Source organism: Phalacrocorax aristotelis, chromosome 4, assembly GCF_949628215.1.
Source record: "Phalacrocorax aristotelis chromosome 4, bGulAri2.1, whole genome shotgun sequence".
Taxonomy (NCBI): Eukaryota; Metazoa; Chordata; class Aves; order Suliformes; family Phalacrocoracidae; genus Phalacrocorax; species Phalacrocorax aristotelis.
Window position 1 is genome coordinate 73,625,920 of NC_134279.1, and position 18,968 is coordinate 73,644,887.

The 18,968-nt window shown below is 41.5% G+C and overlaps 1 protein-coding gene across 1 annotated transcript in view; it reads right to left on the reverse strand.

Annotated features, from left to right (window-relative positions):
- Positions 1-18,482, reverse strand: part of HGFAC (HGF activator) — a 41,754-nt gene extending 23,272 nt beyond the window's left edge. Inside the window, exons 1-7 of the mRNA XM_075091973.1 lie at positions 18,299-18,482; positions 16,708-16,762; positions 14,763-14,859; positions 10,448-10,521; positions 5,924-6,037; positions 4,741-4,872; positions 3,261-3,371 (exon numbers count right to left, since the gene is read on the reverse strand). Of these exons, the coding sequence (XP_074948074.1) occupies positions 3,261-3,371; positions 4,741-4,872; positions 5,924-6,037; positions 10,448-10,521; positions 14,763-14,859; positions 16,708-16,762; positions 18,299-18,364 (649 nt within the window). The 5' untranslated portion in view covers positions 18,365-18,482. The remainder of the gene's footprint in view (positions 1-3,260; positions 3,372-4,740; positions 4,873-5,923; positions 6,038-10,447; positions 10,522-14,762; positions 14,860-16,707; positions 16,763-18,298) is intronic.
- Between the last annotated feature and the right edge of the window lie 486 nt (positions 18,483-18,968).

The following is an 18,968-nucleotide window of genomic DNA, read 5'->3' on the forward strand; positions in this document are numbered from 1 at the left end:
TCTCTCAGCAAGAACTCTGTCTCCAAAGTGAATACAGTTACTCTCTTAATACAAAATCCTTATTTCTAAAAATAACTGCATATTTAAGTGCAATTATTACAAATTAAACTTAATTAAAAATGGATGCTTAAATAATTTTAAACAGCATCTGTTTGGGGAGGAATCTGTCGGTGGTATATCTATTTTCCTTTGAAATTAAACTTCACTGAAATCTTATGCATATAAACTGTGTTAGACCATTTTTTAAAATGGTAGATATTTCTTTAGTACTGAAAGTTTCTTCTTTAAGGACTAGAAAATAATGTATTACCACAAAGAGTAGAAACCTATATTAGAAACTGTCTTTTGTATATTGATCTCCTTTGTTATAGATATCTCCTGTGTTACATTTATCACCTCCCATATGTTTTTTTTTTAAGTCAGCTCATAATTTGCCAGTAACTGCATGTCCCTTATGATAAAGGCTTGGCAATATATATAATATATATAATGATTGTTTGTAAGAGAATTTTAACAGTGAAAAGATGGCTTTTGAGTACTGACAGGGACCCCATAGTCCAAAAAAAAAGAAACAACTAATGGACAGATAAATACATATCTGTAAAATCACAAAAATTATTATTCTCTGTTATGCATGGTTCAAAGGGGGGGGAATGAAATTATCAGGCAGTAGGTTTTAAGCTAACAATAGAAAATACTGTTTCTCATCATATCTATTTAAATTCTGGAACTTCTTGACACAGCATAGTGTGAAAAGCAAAAGCATAAAGGAGAGCTAAAGAGTTTAGACAAATTCACAGAAAACAGGTAAAGGTCTATTAAATATGATGGCCCAGCCATCCGCTGAGAAAATCCTCAACTAGAATTATTTCTCAGTAACTTCCTGCTACTTACATTACTCCTCAGTCATCCCCTACTTTGCCGATGCTCAACTCACAATAGTACTTAGACTTGTGATCTAAGCCAAGGTGGCGCTTGGTTTATTAATATTTGTGAGTGTGACATCAAGATAAATTAGCTGGTTTTCCATCAGAAACATAGGAAAATTTTTTATTCTTTGTAGAAGTCAAGGACAGAGGACATCAGCAGAGACCTCAAACATATCACAAACCAGTAACATTGTGGGGTACCTACTGATTATTAAATTTATTTTTTTCTTTTTTTTTAGAAGAAGATACTTTTGCACCACAACTCGGGTTTAAGGTTGCCTCTATAAATGACCTTTGGAGACACTGTAACTTTTTCTGAATGAAGCATTTTAACCGTAAGCTGTTCAGACTAAGCAGTAACTTCACAATTCAGTCCTGTTAGACAAGGGAAACTATACAAGACAGTAAAAAGGAAAACAAAGAAAAAAGTCAGCTGTGCTCACAGCATCAGATTGAAACATTGAAGAAAAAACTAATCCAATCTATATTTAAAAATCAGTTCTATGTGCTCTGAGAGCACAAGCTCCTAGTGCTTTCACCAGAATGCCGTTGCCATCGTGGGATGATAGTACCAGGTCTATAGACCCCCCAGCACTAATTTATTTGCATTAATTTAGAACGACTAAATACTGGCGAAAAGTTTTTTCATTTTTAAACTTGTTTGCAAGGCCTTGACACATAAACACAAACCTTCAGTTCCCATTTGCGTGGGGGTGTTAGGCAGCTGAATGCAGATGGATTATAAGCATCTAAAGCCATTTGTTTAGCAAACCAAATGTTTGCTCTATTATTTTCAAGTAATCAAAGAGCACCAGCTTATTTCTTGTTCTAAGCTAGTCAGACAGAAACCAGTATTACAGCTACAACACTGTCATCCTGATACTTATAATCCAGGCTGTGCTGGGTGGATGTTTATGCACAGCATTGCTGCTTTGGGCAGGGGAAGCTGATAATAAAATCGGAATCTGAAAAGCAGTTTTATTTGAAGACGAGCAGCGTGCAGTTTTCCCTGGGATGCCAGATTGCACGTGTGTTGTGCACATGCAGCCCCTCACCCAAATCATTGCAGCAGCTTTTGCAAAGCCTGGGACAAATCTCACTAGGGCAGCTAAAGGACAAAAACAAACAAAAAAACCGGCTAAAATATCCCTGCTTAGGAGGGACTTAAAAGAGCCACAAGCCCATTTTGCACAATTCATTGGATACCTAGTGAAGGTGCAGGATCAGTTCATATGTCATTCAATTTGCCAATTCACTCCTACTATTTATTATTCTATCCACACTGCTGGTCTCCAAGTGGATGTTTTTTTTTCAGGTTGAATAGATGGCTGCACCATTTGTTAACAATCAGAATAACAAAAAAGAATAACAGATGCCAATTCACATACTAGTGTTCATTACCATTTTTCTTTACCCCAGCACCCATTAGGACAAACTAGATCTCCATCATAGATGCCACAAGTCTTGTCTTCCATTTTGATGGGGCTTAGGTACTCAGAAAGATGTATTCAGTGAGTTGTTGGGATCACAGGCTGGTATAACTGAAGGTCTATTATAATTTATGCCTAACAGTTGCTGTATATTTGAAAAGTAGCCACTGATATAATTTGAAGATTTAGTGTGCAGGTAACATGTACAAGCAGATTTAACCCCTGCAGTGAGAAAAGTTAAATCTTCTAGAGGAAAGTTATATCAAAAATTATGTGGCGCCTAGTAAGAAGTAACACAGAACAAATATGTGGGCATCAAAAGACAGATGTCTCTGCCCTGACCACCAGTGAAAGTAAGGATTTTTACGTAAGCTCTACTGGGCTAAACATGCTGTTAATTTAATGTAAGAGGTAACCCAAACAAAGGTTGTGCATTTTATTTTTATCTACTTCCCACAACAATCTAGTGCTACCAAATACAGCCAGCTGCTAGATTTTGTCAGAGCATAAATCCCTACTTTATGAGGGTACAGGTAAGATGCATGGATCTGTGGGGAAGCGTTTGCACTAGAGTTCAACTCTGCAACTGAGCCTGCAAAATGAAAGCATGCATTTAGTTTTATGGGCATGAGTAATTGGATTACAATTTCTGTGTTTAATTTTCCATAGAGTTAATTACATGAAGAAATATTTTTAGAATTAGGGTCTCAGTGAAGAAGAGTGTGTTATGCTTTACACTGAAGGAATACATTAAACACTTGTTAGTGAAGTTTTGTGTGACTCTTCAGTTATCAAAAGAAATGTCTGCAAAGGCAGAATACAACCGAGAGGCAAAACCACCAGCTTCACACCTAGATGAAAACTCCAAATTCCCTGTCCACTGGTAGGTTGTTCTACTTACCAATATTGCAATACTTTCCTGCATAATTTTCTTTGCAGTCACATACTATTTTCCCACTGAAGGTCACTAGTTTACATTCTCCACCATTCATGCAGGGATCATGAACACAACCTACAAGTAGAAACCAAAGATCAAACCAAAGGTACAAATTGTTCAAGAGAATCAGTCCATTTTAACTTATTTTGGTATACCTTCTCCCTGCACATACATTTTCGGGAAGTTTTCCCTTTTTTACTCATCTCAGACCTATACTTGGTATAAATTGAAGAAAAGTATACTGCTGATTTCTACCTACTGAGGTCTCTCTCATAATTTTTACTATTATCAGATAATGTCTGCATAGCTATTGAAATATATTACCAATGAACAATAGGTAAAATGGGAGTGGTGATTATTATTACTAGTGGTGATGGTGGCAGCATTACCACTTCTTCATGTACAGAGGGTTCTGCCAGTTCCAAGTTTGCCCCTGAGCTGCATTAAAATTTATAACAGCATATCTAGCACGGAGTTCAATTAACTATTTAGAATCTGTGGCTGGGAAGTATTAAGTGCTATCAAATTTCCCAACTGTCCCATGGACTCCCAACGTCCTAGAGAGCCACCAACTCTTTCCATGTTTTAGTTCCCATGTGTGTAAGGTGGGAATAGAAGCACCTACCTATTTCAAAGGGCAGCCTAAAAGTCAGCCAGACTGAATAACAGAATAGCCATACCAGAGCACATATATAGGTGAGGCATACCAGTTCATTTCCCACCATCTCTCCTTCCAAAAGGGAGATGCTGTGCCAGCTTAATCAGGTAAGAGTCAACCCAAAGCACATGCCCTGCCGCTAGCTGGCCAGCATGTCGGGTACCTGGGAGCCTCAAAACAAGGATGAGGCTTCATAACATAAGTATCTGCTATATCCTGGCGAGGATTGGGTATTTCGGGGCAAAACTCATGGGGACTCTTTGGTTGATACGGGGCAAATGGGATCCTGGAGGTGGGCAGAGTTTACATGCTGGCAACTCTAGAGAGGGATAGGCTTGGGAAAAAAATCGCAGAGGTGAAACAGCAATATGAGGCAATTGTGTGTGCAAGGGAAGAGTAGAGGAGGGTGTGCCTCTCAGGCATGTCACAGCTTTGAAAGAGAGCTCAGAAAGTCAGATATTTTACCACTTCTGCTGTATAATCTGCTGTACATTCTTATATTCTGCAGTTTAGGATTGCCTCCCTGGTAAAGAAAGCACTGAGCTGTGCCCCTAAAATTCAGCTTAATGCATATAATCACTTCTTCAAACAAGGATGGACGTGTTGAAGTGATTTCTTCGGTCAGCACACATGGAAAGGTAAGCTAAAATGTTCTCTTTTGGGGAGCATACCTGTGCTGCAAGAGCAGCATTACTGTATATAACATTGCTCAGGCTTTGGTATCCTTACTGTCCTTTATCCCCATGCCATGCAGGCCAATAGCTGTAATGCAAAATAGTGCCTTACTTTTGTGTTCGACACTCTTGCACTCAATCCGGCCGTTCACACACATGCACTGCTCCACAGCTCCTTGTTGGGCTCTTGACCAGCTCATGCCCACATCAAAGAACTCATAGAGACTGTTGTCAAAACATTTCTCTGAAACAGTTTAAAAAACCAACACAAGCTTTCTGAGGTTGTTTCTTAGAAGGAATGGCAACACAATCTCCATCATCCCCTGTGAAACCCTTTTCTCCTTTTGAGCAGACACATGCTTGTTGATGGTGCTTCTCTAACAAGCCAGCCTCCAGAGTGTGGAGGCACTAAGCCACTATAGCAGCAGCTCCACAGACCTTGAGGCAGAGTTGGCTTTCTCCTAAAGCCCTATAAGTATGACAGCATCACCATTATATAAGCCCTTCCAAAAGTTCATTCAGCAAACACAAAAAATCAAATCAGTGCTATATATTTGTATCTGTCCCACTTTACTGCATCATCTGTGGATGATGGGCTGTGTTAGAGGCAGCGGAGCACCAGGTCTGAAACAGGCTGCTTTGCTTGCATCAAGAGAGAAGTCTAGAGCTACAGGCAAAATCCTTCATTAAACAAAACAAGTACAACTGAAAATCCTCAGTGTAAAATACTGCACTTCATGTGCAGTAATTTGGGAGTGACACCTCTGTAAAACTGGAAAAATAACCCAAGCAAAGCCTTTTGGCCTGACTCTCCTCCTTTGGAAGTGACTACCCTGAAGGTGTCCAGGTGTAAAGCTGACATCACAGGAAAAGTCATAATAGACCCATGTGTGCATATACATAAGGGATAAGGCGTCACCTGAAATGTTGGTTTTTTCATGTCTCCCTGCCCTACATACTGGATGATATTATTAGTCATTTCCAACCATGTAAGAGATATTTAAATCTTAAAAACAGCAAAGGGAGGAGAAGAGGCTCTTTGTGTTTTCCATAGCTTAATCTCTCACTGGCTCAGATCATGCTTGGATTTATAACTGTATAATTGAGCTATTTTCAGCTGTCCTGTCAGTAATGGATTGTCTGTCATAACCATTTGGAAATCTGCCTACAGAAACATTCATGCTGCAGTGGTCTCTCCCATCACAACAGCACTACCTTTTCATTAAGCAATCATTAATGAGCTCTACTTACTGCTCGTATTTAATGTTGTAACGCTCATGGAAGAAGATACTTACTCATCTGACAGTCATCGCCCGTGAATTCCTCGGGACAGGTACAGTGGTACATCCTATGGCTATGAGTGAGAGAACAGGTCCCTCCATTTTGGCAAGGGTTGTTTGCGCAGTGATCTAGACAGGCCACATAAGAAGTTGTTAATAGGTGCCAGATAAGCCATGCTTTGTTGTGTTAGGTGTCAGCTTGGTTACATGAACCATTTTGGTTCAATGCACAGTGGTTTCAATAACACCTATTAATCTGAAAAAATGTTTATCCAACCAGTTCACACTGGTTTTGCTCCCAGCTGTATAGCAGATATATTTATCCAGCTTTCAAAAACCGTATAGGAAATCACTGAGCTGAACCTTCTCCCCCAGCGTAACTTGATGGAAAGTGGTAGGTCCAGGTACGCATGAAGTTGCCAGAGCTGCCACAGTGAAGAAGATGGGACAAATGCCCACAAGATGGAGCTGTGCCTTTACACTGGGGAGGGAAGCCTCCAGCTCTGCCTCTGCCGGGATTACTGCCCTGCATGCTTCGCATTTCAACATCAATGACTGGGATTATGCATCTCTCTTGCAAATTACACGAAGGACAACCCTCAACAGAAGAATTTGCTATGGATTTTTGGATTATGTCTAAAACTAATGGACAGCTGGAACAAAGGAAAAAATTTTGAAGCCAAACAAGGGCACATCCAAGTAAATCAGGTCAAACCAGATTAAACTGGACCATCTCATGTATCTCTGTTTTTTAAGGAATTTTCGAAATCATATGAAAATAGGGTGGGAGAGGACAGGGTGTTCCAGGACAACGCTCTAACTCCTCCGATGGAAGCTTCACTTGGCAATGTGCAATGCAAAAGTTGCGCTTGTCGGCCAACCAACGTTCCTGATTTCAGACAGTGTCAAGGGGTATATCTCCCCTGAACTCAACCAACATCACGTTTTACACCTGCTGCAGAGCTGACACAAGACCTTGTCTGCATTCAAATCCTCTTTTTTTAATCCTAGTCAAACTCTATGAGGGCAACTGTAGAGTTACTCGATCCAGGTGCTCCTTCAGCTAGCGTGTGTGGTCCTAAGCATGGGATGCAACACATAGAAACACAGGCACACACATACAGGGCTGAAGTGAAGCACAAAAGGCACATCTTGAGCTTTGCTACAGTGTTGTAAATGTGAAGGTTCCCCTACACAGATCAAAATATTTACTTCAGAATAGAGTGGTGTAATTGATATCAGATAGCAGGCCTGGGTGTATTCACTGATAGTTTCACTCCAGGATAACATCAAGGGAAAGCAAGTAAAGGCAGTGATGGTCCTGCTATTCCTGCTGTTTGACAGTTATGAAACTTTTAGTGGTGTAATGTTTCCTCAAATGAAAATCCTGTATTTCCTATTCCCATCACATCCAAGCCATGACTTGATCTCCAGGCCATCTTCTGTTACAGTGGTGCTCAAGTGTTGGTTTTTTTTTTTGTACCCTCATTAAACCTGGAAAGAGCACTTCCAGTTTTCCATTTCTTTTCCACTTGGAGTCACGCACTGCATCCCACCTGCCAGTCCAGCCTGACTTCCCTGGGGTATTCTGCATCCCTCCCCACCTTCCATGGAGTCCAGGAACAACTTCTACTCATAAGTACATGGACATATCACAGTTCCCTGCAAGGAATCCTGCCCACCATTAACTAGCCATTAAATGGGGAGTGCCAAGTCCCCACAAGCTCAGCCAACATCTAAAGCCACTCAGCAGTATCTCTCCACCCTCACAGGAAAAACACTTGTGCTTGCTAGCAATCACCTTGACTTCAGCTACACCTCTCTGAGGCTCTGCTGAACGAGCAAGTAGCTTTGTCTCTCCTTTCTAAGCATACCTTCCCACAAAAACTTTCTGTTTCTGCCACGCACCTTTCCTAGAACTGGGACTGCTCTTTCCCAGAGCCCCTCCTGGGATGATGCCTCTTCCTCTTGTCTGCTCAGCCCACACCACCCTACTTCTTCTTTCCATATAAGTCCAAACATCTCTTAAAAGAACTCAGACTGGCACTTTTCTTTGAAGTCTGGGTCTCCCTGGGCTTTTGGCCATTTGTTCAGTATTACCAGGCATTCAGAACAGGATCTGGAATTCCCACATATAGGGACATTGCACTTTTATGCATATATATGTACTGATATACAAAGCCCTGTTGTCCCATGTGTATGAAGGGGATCATATCGGGCAGATACTACACATGGTCTCCACAGAGACCTCCTGGGCAGGAGTGAAGGATGCTCTGGAAACCTGAAGGCAGTGATAAAGCTCCCACTGATTTCAGGAGGGGTTTGAACAAGTGCCTCAGGTGTTGTTACAATAAGATCTGGCAGTGTACAGTGCAGTATTAACATCTCCCTCCAGCAGAGCCTTCACACCTGTGCTTCACTTCATCCTGAAGCTAAACACTTGTCAGTCAAACTTTCTCTTGAAGTTGCCAGATGTATTTTTCGGGTTCAAATCCTCCAACACTTGCTTAATGGTAAATTGTAAGCAGCTCCAGTGGTTTCATGTTGACTCCCCGTGTACACATGGTATCCTTGTCCTGGAGAGAATTGATGCTTTAGCCTTTGCTTTCAAGCCACTCCTTCCCCATCCCAGTTCACACACTCCTTACCAATCTCTCATGGACAAAGGATACTCTCCAGAGTATCTTTCTGGAGAAAAACCATCAACCAGGGCAAGACCTCACTGGCGCTACGGTATATTGACAAAGATACCCCTCAGTAGGGGGCAGGCAGACAGGGTGGCTTTCTTGTTGCAAACCACCCTATCCAATGCTGTGGTAGGTAACAGGCAAAAGTGAGCCAGAAAACCCAAAAAGGCTTGTGGGCAGCCAGCTCGCTATGGAGATGGCTGCATGTGGGGCTGGCAGGGCCACAACAGTGGGCTGAGGGAGGGACACAGGTGGCACAAGACACCCCCAGAAATGCAATGCTAGGCTTGGAGAGCTCCTTCTTCAGCTCCTGGAAAAGCCTCCTTGGGTCAGTCAGCCACCACCGTGACAGTGTTTCAATGGAGGATTAAAGCAGTCATGAGTTATGGCTTCCAACATTTTAAGCTCTGGGAGGGCACTCATGAATAAGTAATTGCAGCCTCATAACCTGACTCTTGGAAGCACAAACTGTCTATAAAGTCTACATTCATGTCTGATGTACTTGCATTACAAAGGCACATGCATTGCTGCTTGTTTTGGGGTTAGGTCATTTGTCTCTGATCTACTGTTAATCTGTTCTAAAGCCTGGCTGGAAAATAATTTAAAGTTGTTAAATTTAAAATTAAGGTGCTGTGCACTGCTTAATTTTAGACTGTCAACATGATTCAGCTCATGTTGGCTTTTCAACCGCTCTGGTAGATTGTAATCAGCTTGGCAATGAGTCTCCTGACATGATGGAGAACTCCCTGCAAGGGGATGGTGGAAAATGCCCTTTGCTGGAAAGTGGGAAGTGAACATCTAAGGGCATCTGGTCATATCCTGCAGACTAAACAAGACTAGTCACATTTGAATGTAGTGCGAAGAATAGAGGAACATGATCAGCATTTAGACACAGATACAAAAAAAACCTCAGAGGCACCAAGTCTGATCAGTGCGACACCTCACTTTTCTGTGCTGGTCTGTCACTGTATAAATTGAGAATTAGATATACATGTTACTTATAAAATAAGATTCCCCAGTATCCAGCTGATGAAACATAAAGCTGTGGAGACAGACACAAGCAAGGGCCAGCCATCAAGGTACTGCTGAGGACAGGGATGCATGTTTCCCACTGAACTGCTTGGGACATGATGCTTTCACCCACTGTATAAAATAGAGTGACTTATATAGAAAAGAGAGTTTGCCACAGACCTTGGCTTCCCATTTTAGAGAGACTTTCACAATGAGGTAATTGTAGCACTAGTGTGGCGACCACATGAAGCCGTAGCACTGCTCAGCTAAGTAACCCTTTTGTTGTCCCTCAGTGCTCCTGCAATGAATGCATCTGCCCTCTTATCTTCTCTGACACAGCCCAAAGCCCAAGGAATTCTGCTTTTGAAGGTCTGCTCTACCCTGAGACCTTGAGGAAGGACAGCTGGAAGTGATGGCTGTGTGTTGTACAGGATGTGAAACGTTTCTCTACCTTGAAAAAAATTAACTGGTCAAAGAGACAGAAAATGTAGCTGATTAAATGACGGGAAGACTAAAAGGCACATCCAAGCCGTGAGGGAGGAGAAGACAATCACCTCCGTGCTCAGCTCCAGCAGGAGTTTGGATTTCCAAGTTGGCATTACCATAATTTCTCTCCATGACTTCAAGTTAGGCAACAGAAAGTGAATTAAAGACTGTGTGATATTCACAGTCCAATCCTATGGTTATGCAGAGTCACAGAGAGATCCCAGAAACAGCTAATGTGAAGGCTTGTTCTGTGTACAGCAAATAAAAGTAGCACTGAAGGCACCATCCCTCCTTACTGCAGGTGGCAAAGTAAGGAGCCAGGTATCCAGAGCAACTCAGCAATGGCTTGCCTTACCTGAGTGGTCTTTCGGCAACAAAACGCAGTGTCCCCATCTCCTGTCCCGGTCATAATTATGTGTTGTTGAACACCTGAAAAGAGTTAAAGGTGCAGTTTAATGAGCTTTAAACAAACCGGGTGTTTGCACTGAAACTATATGGCCTTCATTCTTCAGCAACCCAGAAAGCCATACTTATTTTCCTAATTAGCATCTGTTTCATTCAAAATCTCTTAATACCAGAGGAAAAACATGCTCTTTTTTTTTTTTTTTTTTTTTTTTTGTCAAAGATGCTCTGTCCCGTTTCTCTCAAACAAAATACAGGTTAAGAATGAGATGTGGAAGCAGGACCTGAGACTTCCAATGAATCCTCCAGAAAAACCCAACCTTCTTTCTATTTCTAAGATTAGAAAACAAAAGACAGAAATAAAAACCAAAACCAAAGCAAATAAATTTTGTCCCTTTACTCATTACAAAACAAGCAAAACAGGACCCAAAGCAGTTTTTATGCCTTTCAATTTCTTTAATAATCTGCAGAGGCAGGAGACTGTCTACAGAGGGACTTTTTCCTGACGTTCAGTGGCAAACATATTTTGTGCTCAGTTCCTTTAAAGTATTTCTATTTTTTAACTTGCCAGACAAAATGAGGAAATAACTGACACAGGGGTGGTTTCCAAATGCACAGATAAAACCTCTCTTTTATGCAGAGCAGAGGAGTGAATTGTGCATACCACGCTGCCCATGGGAATTTTTCCGAGACAAACTTTGACAACTATTTATCTGCACACTTTCCTTGCCCTCATCAGTCTCTTATCTCCAAGGCTCATAACACTCCAAGGAGCATTAACTGCTATTCTCCATTTGCAGAGGTAGACTTAACAGGCTTCCCCAAGGCCACACAGGGAGCATGTGACTGAACCAAGGCTGAACCTTGGAGGTCCACTTTGTGTCCCAATGAACCATCCACCAAAGCATCCTCCCTAACCAGTTCTAATGCAGCATAATAAATATCAGCTGGCACTACACAGGAAAATGAGTGGCTACATGGCACTGGAAGAAATAGGAGTTTGCTTTATTTAACATGCCTGGTAATCTATTTCTATTGTGTGTGTTTTTAATCATACCTTGAACAGTTGTGTTATCAAATATTTTTCCACCCTAGGATGTCACAAGATAGATTGAAAATTTATTATAGAGCATGTCTACCATTTGAATGCCCTACTTTACTTCTTAATTAGATGCTATGTGGTATTTAAAATGCTTTCATTCCTATGGAGCACCTGAATAGGCCACACATATTAAGTTTGGTGACCACAATTATATAAGGTGCACAAAAAGAAAGGTGCTTGGTAGTGTACTGCAGATTAACTTGGCATGTTCTTAAAGAGGGTGTTTTCTCACAGGCATTAAGGCCCGTGCAACTCTGCTGGGAGTCAATGGAAATTTCTCTGTGCTCCTTCAGTGGGAAGTGGATCATGGGTTTTTAAAGGATGGTCTATTATGCGTGAGGATTAAGGTGAGGAGTAAGTTAAAAGTGGTTGTCGGCAGTGCCCTGTTTGTGTCATTGTTGGCAAAACCATCCTTGACTGAACACTTCACCTGTGCCAGCCATGATGGGGAAGGAGAATCCAAACTTTTCTGAATTTATTGATTTAGCAGAGTGATGTTACACTAAGCAGCATGGGAAAAGCAAATGGAAAAGGCCCTGTATACATCTAAAGAATTCAGGCAAACTCTAATCATTAGGGAAAAAAACAATTTAGACACAAGTTAATATTCTCTGGAGTCTATCCAGTAGTAGCCAAGCAAATGGACAATTCAGATCGCCCTCCCCATTTGCTCTCATGGGTGTCCATTGCACGCTCATTTTGTCTGTCCCCCCATTATTTCGTCTTTCTGGAGGTACCAACAAACTTTAGCCACAGTTCCAGCTATTTTTTTGTCTTCCAAACAAAAGTCAAATTTACGTGACATCTTTAGTACCTGGTAAGAGGCTTCTAAGTAGGAATTTATCTGTGAAAACAGATTATAATTAAAGGGAAATGCAATACAGGATGCTGTTAAAGGAAGTTTATTCTTTGAAAACTGCAATTATTTTGTCTTCTTTCCTGTGTTTTTGATAAATATTTATAAAGATACAACATGTTTGTTGCTCTTGGAGTGAGTAAGGAGAGGTTTCTGCGGTCGGGACTCTGATTTATGTTGAAACATTTAACGTTACAAACGGACAAGGTCATGTCTGATTGCCTTCCTCATTTAGCCTTGTGAATCAACAGAGTAGCTTTCATAAATGAGATATCCAGCTTCGTATTAAGATAGATACTGCTCTTAAATGCTTTCTGCAGGAGGACTATCTGTTATTGAACTTAATATGATGGGCTAGCACACAATATGTGTGTCATATGTATTACAAGAAAACATATAATAAAATTAAAGACAATTAGAGCAGGCTTTGGCTCCCACTATAGAGTCCTGCCTGTAATCCTGCCTTAAAGTATGACTTGAGGACTAGGGACATGGACTTATTAAGTGGGTAATCCAGCACTCTCCTGGCCTGGTCTTCCTGCATTTGCCCCCGAGGAAGCAGGTTGCATCCAGCCTCCCATCATCTCCATCCTTACTAGCAGCTTGCAGGCAGGCAGGAGCAGGAAGGACACAAGCCTTGCTCTTGCCTGCTGCCTGCCAGGTCCCCTGGGATCAGTTACTCGGCATCAGTCCAGCATGGGCTAGTGCCAAGTCACACAAAAATGCACAGAGCAGGTTTCCCGACTGCTGTTCAGGGCTCTTTTCCCAGCATCTCTGTGCCTGAAGTCACACATTAGGTTGCTTTTAGCTTATGAAAGAAGAGTGAACACTGGCCAGAAGGTCAGCCATGGGGTGAAATGGCCTGTCAAAACCAAACAGCTCCAGCTGTCCTCCTCCTCCTCTCCCTACTTGTAAATGGCTTTTAAAAACAGAATCATAAGAGCAAGTTGTCCAAGGTCAGCTCTAAAGTGTGCTCTAACCTTGGATCCCATCCATTCACGGGTTCCTCCATTTTTTTTCCATTTCTGTGGCCTAACTGGCTAAAAACAAATACACAGTGTGTCATGAATTATCAAGATCCATCTTAAGCATTGCATGAAATTAAGTGGGTCCAAAGGTCAAAATTTTTGTGGCTACAGTTCATCAAAGACAGGGTTCAAACTGGAAAATTATTCCAGATCCCTTCCTTTAGTTAAGATATTCTTGATTTCTTGTTTCCTTGAGGCTTCTCTTATCTGGATTGTATCTATGGATGTTGGGGAAATTCAGAAGTGGTCTTCTAGCTTGAAGGTCTATGTCTATTTTTGTAAGAAGGTATGATGTGTTGTGTCGTTTACATTACACGAGCACTTAGAACAGATGTGCCATCAGAAAGATGACACAGATTATGAAAAAAAAAAATTAGAGTTCTGCCCTGCATGGGTGAGTAAACTCTATAAAATATTATTTCCACCCCAAAAATATGCAAGTATATGCCTTTCACATAGCTCATCTGTGTGTGTATATATTTTCACATTACAGGTACCCATATATTCCCTGCTTTGTTGCCTTTGATTTCTGTTAATATATGCCCATTAGATAGGTTCATCTGCAAAGTTAGTCTTGTTATTCAGTGCTTGCTGCAGTAGGGTTCCCATCTGACTGCCCCTACTCCAAAATGAATAATGAATACTTTTAACAAGTTCTACATATGTAAAAGAATAATCTTTGCCCAAAATAAGGAGTCCTGACCTTAAACACATTAGTAGAATAAATCATTACCCAACAAGCAGGAGTAATACCTCACCTCTTAGTACCGCATTGTCCAAAAGGGGCCTGGTGCCAGTCTGGATAGAGATATGGGGGGAAAAAAACCCAAATTTCCTCAAAAATCAGATGGTCTCTGCTACAGTACAATTATGGCCCACACAAATCAAACAATTCCTTAACTGAGTGTCATCTCTCACACGTGTCTGGATCTCTCCTTTCTCCCCCAGCAGAGGTTTTCTATCAGGTTGTTTCATGGGTCCTGCCCTTTCTGTACAAGCTCTTGCCACTCATGTAAGTTGCAATTCCAATATGAAAGCCAAGGAGGAAACATTTCTGCAGTTCTTGAGATTTCTGTGGCCCTGGAGACCCCAAGCCTGGGCTCGCTCCACTCTGAGCACGAGTCTTGACCTGAGGGCCATGACTATAATCAGGAGAACTGCATGGATCAACTTGGGCACAACATCAAGCTCAAGTTAATTCTTTTAAAAACAAGATTAAAGCACTAAAAGGATGACATTTTAATTTGAATGCTATCTTCATTTATAAGCAATGTTAACTTACCATTTCTTCCAGGAAAATAAGTTTGATAAACACGAGTGATAAAACCTTCCACCGTACCGGAAAGGAAATTTGCATAAATTTCCATCCTCTGTAAACACTGAAATACAAGAATAAAAAACTCATCATGTAGCTGAAATCCAACCCACTGGTACATATTATATGTTATTATATGAAATTACGAAGGCAGATATCCTTAAATTTTTCAGCTGTACTTTGGACTCTGTGCCTCTGCTACTTCTAGTGCATAAGACAAGGCTTAACATCCTCCATAATGACCAAATCAACAAAGATTAAGAGTCTGTGGTAGAATAAAGATCTCAGATCATTTCAGCTCAAAATATATTGCAATTTCTGGTACAGCAAATGCCAATTATACTCATTAATTGCAATTATCATTTCCAATTATGTAGTATTGTAATAGCATATGAAATTTATTTCTGAAGTAGTATCCTTTCAGACTCCATATCACATTGTAACATCTGTTTAAAACAATTAAGACATGAGACAGTACAAACTGAAATAGAAACAGTCAGGAAAAATAAAGTTTTAAAGGTTGGGGGAAGACAGATAATTTTGATCATACTACCTTCCCTTTGTGATATGCAGATTCCTTACAAGTGGGGAGAAATTGATGGGACCAGTGTCTAAAAAGGACAAGTTTTATGTGCATGTCAGTGATGGCAGTCTAAGGAAGGGTGGTGGGAGTCTAAGGAAGGCTAGTGGGAGTCTAGCAGAAAAGATCCTTTAAGATGAGTCTTGAGAATGAGAGAGACTGAAGATAAAAAAGACAGTGAAAAACTGTCAGAGCTTATTTAACCATTAAGCTAAAAGCAAACAGTTCTGAGATCCAGGAGCATGAATGGGAAGCCAACCATTGCTGTAGGAGAGAAATGGGGCATACAACTGAGCTGGCAGCACAGTGGATTTCCATTTCTCAGTGACGATGTATGATGTATGACTGCTCCTTGTCCTGAGCTTACCCCTTGAGGCTGGGGGTCCTGCACACCCTTGCAATATCTGTTAACCCTCACAAGGCCAGCCTCATCATCTCAAAGAGCTTCTGAGGCCAGTTATTAGCATTATGGAAAAAATAATCCCTCCCTGTGATCCCAACCCTTCCTAACTGGTTGGAATTACGGTCACTCTATCTGCCTTAACTGTCCCCCTATCTGTCAATGCGAAATAGCTACTGCCAGCCCCTCTGCTATCCCTTTTTCAAGTCTGGTTTTCATCGTCTGAACTAATTAAGCAAATGTTCAGATATTTATGTTCTCTGCCTGATACCTTCTGTTATAAGCAGTTAGGAGAGTTGTAAAAAATACTTCTCCATTCAGAAGACATATTGCATCCCGAAGGACTTAAAGACTGTTCTAAGCTATAAAGGCACCACTAATGGCCCAATTCATGTAATCCATAACAGCAAAAGCACAGGACAACAAAAGCTTTAAAAACAGAGGTCTGCAATACCCACACACAGCCAGGATGTCTGATTGTATAGGTGCCATCAAAACAAATGCAACCCAGCAAATCACATGGGGCTCAAACCCTTCTCCCACAGAGAGATCGAGGGCTGTGGCAGAAATTTAACCTGTACATACAAAGAGTTTATGTACTTTAAAGTCACAGGGCGGACGCAGCTCATTAAAATAAAGGGAGTTGCACCTCTACAGCCGCAGTATGTTATGAGTGAATATAAGCCACACCAGCTCAGACAAACTAAAACCCATCAGCACCTTCCCATTAATCCACACCTGAAAGGAAATTACCTGAGATTCCTGAGCTAATCCCAAATTCCCCTCTACACAGAAATTAATAATGGCATTACCATTCCATAATCCTTATTCATGTTGAAACAAAGACAGGCTTACTACTGACTTGCACAGCATGGATACAGACAGGCAGATCATTCTTACTGTCATGAAACCTATTGGATTTGACTTTGTACCTTGTGGGTGAGTGAACTCATGTTTTGAGCCTCTTGCTGCCCCAGATTTGTAGTGCTACAAAGAGAAAAAAAGAATGTGGATTGGAGACACAAATTCATTCTGGGAACTATCCTACAGAGACAAATGTGCTTTCCAGGGTGCCTGAAATTGTGTTTTTCCCAGTGCTGCTGCAATGATCTCATCATTTGTGTGTGATTTTTGCTGGGGCGCAGTCTGGTGAAAAAATATAGATAAACAACGGCTCATGAAAGGTCTCTGTTAAACCAGGAAAACCCAGCACAGCACAAAAACAGGCCAAAGCTCTGCTCCATTATATCTTTCTATTGCCAAGGGTCACATCTCCTGTTTCTCTCAGCAGGAAGCATATATGCATTCTGGGGGCAGTTCACAGTTACAGATAATATCCCAGCATTTGACTTTTCCTGCCATTTAGCTCTATCCCCCAGGGCATTAGTTAAAAAAGCAACCTCTACTTTATTTGGGTTCGCTGATCAGCAAGTAAAGAGCACCAGGCTGAGCTGATTTTAAGCCACAGGAAATAACTAAAAAATGGTGATACACCTAAAGTGCTGCTGCCACCAAAGGCGCTGACATCTAAACTCTAGCAAAATAAAAACATCACAAAAGCAGTCAAGGAAGCAACACATCATGAACACAGAATTGGATAGGGGACATAACAAGTAAGGGATAAAACAAAGCTGTTGCTAAGATACATATGGAGGGCCTGAACAGTTCTGAGAAAGTTTTTGCACTCTACACTGACTGTGCCAGCACTGAGCAGTCTCCAATGGCTTCAGCCAGGGCCTATCTTTTCCTAGGCCCCGTGAATACTCTTCTCTGCTCCCACCTGCAATGTTTAAGGAGATACTTCCTTACTTCACTGGGATAGTTAGGATTATATCATCACTTAAGTAAAGCTGAGCTAGTTTTAAATTAGCTAGTGAAATAAGGCTAATCAGAAAGCCACATAGCTGGGCGTCCAGGATATTAGCTGTGCTCCTACTCCTTGGTGGATGCCAGGCCATGGTGGGGTTTACACAAAATAACAAAGTCACACCATGCTCAGCAGTGCTGTAGCTGCCTTGTAGACATACTCCCAAAAAAATGACACAAAGCACACAATGAAAACACTGAAGGGCATGGCATGAAAATGGGGAGAGGCTTGAAAGGAAGGAGTCAGTTACCTAAGCTGGCATGTTCAGTTACCAGGCAGCAGTAAAGTCTGGTGGGGTAGCACTCTCCTTCCATGCTACTGCAGGTAACCTGCCTGTGTCAACACATTTCTGATACACATTTTCAAAGTATTTCGGGTTTTTTGTTCCTTCCTCCCCTCCCATTCTTCCTCACAGCAGGGCATGGATGTAAGCAATTTCTTTAAATGCAGATACATATGAGACCAGCTATCCTACAGGCCCCATGCTTGGTCAGCATTGCTGTGAGCCTTCATCTAGCGAATCCCTTGGTTTTCATTTGAAGCACTCTTCCTTTCAGTCTGGTCTGCAGCTTTACTCATCCAACCCCAAAGCAACATTGTCTTGCCAGCCAGCACGTAGATGATCCACCACTCCAAAACAGAAGAATCAGACTTACCATCCTTGCACAGTCACTGCTCAGAATCAGAGCCAAGGCAACAGTGAAAAGAGCACAGACTTTCATCTTTGCTCTCCTCTCACAAAGGTTTTTGTCTGGCAGAGGGAGACTTCTAGAGCTGGGCTGAAGCAGGAGGGTGAATCAGCAATAAGCTTTCACAAGGGACTGCGATTTACTTGACTTTAGGGTATTTTAGCTTTCTAAGTAAGCAGAGCTGTTATCACTGTTAATCATTAATGTCTTTGTGGGTAGATGGGAATGCCATGTAGCAAGATACTCCCCAAACCACAGGGAGTGAAGAGTTTACAAAGTGCCTAAGCCTCGGAGATGATCGCCGGTGTACTCAGCAAACGTTTAAGAGCACTTTCAGAGGAGCTGATCCAATGTTGCTTGTAATCAGAACAAAAATCAGTTTACCATCCAGACATTTCCCATCTCTTTCCCTTCAGGAGATAATTAAAAGCATGATCTAGCAATAACAAGGAGTTCCAAGCAAGCCCACTCAGGAGACGACATTACATTGCAAAATATGGACCAGATCAATGCCAATATCAGACACAAGAATTACTCATTAACAGATGGTTACCTGCCCAGCCATGACTTACAAAAGCAGCCTTTCAGCAACAGACTGGGAAAATTAAAAAGAAATAAAATAGACATTACCCTGAAA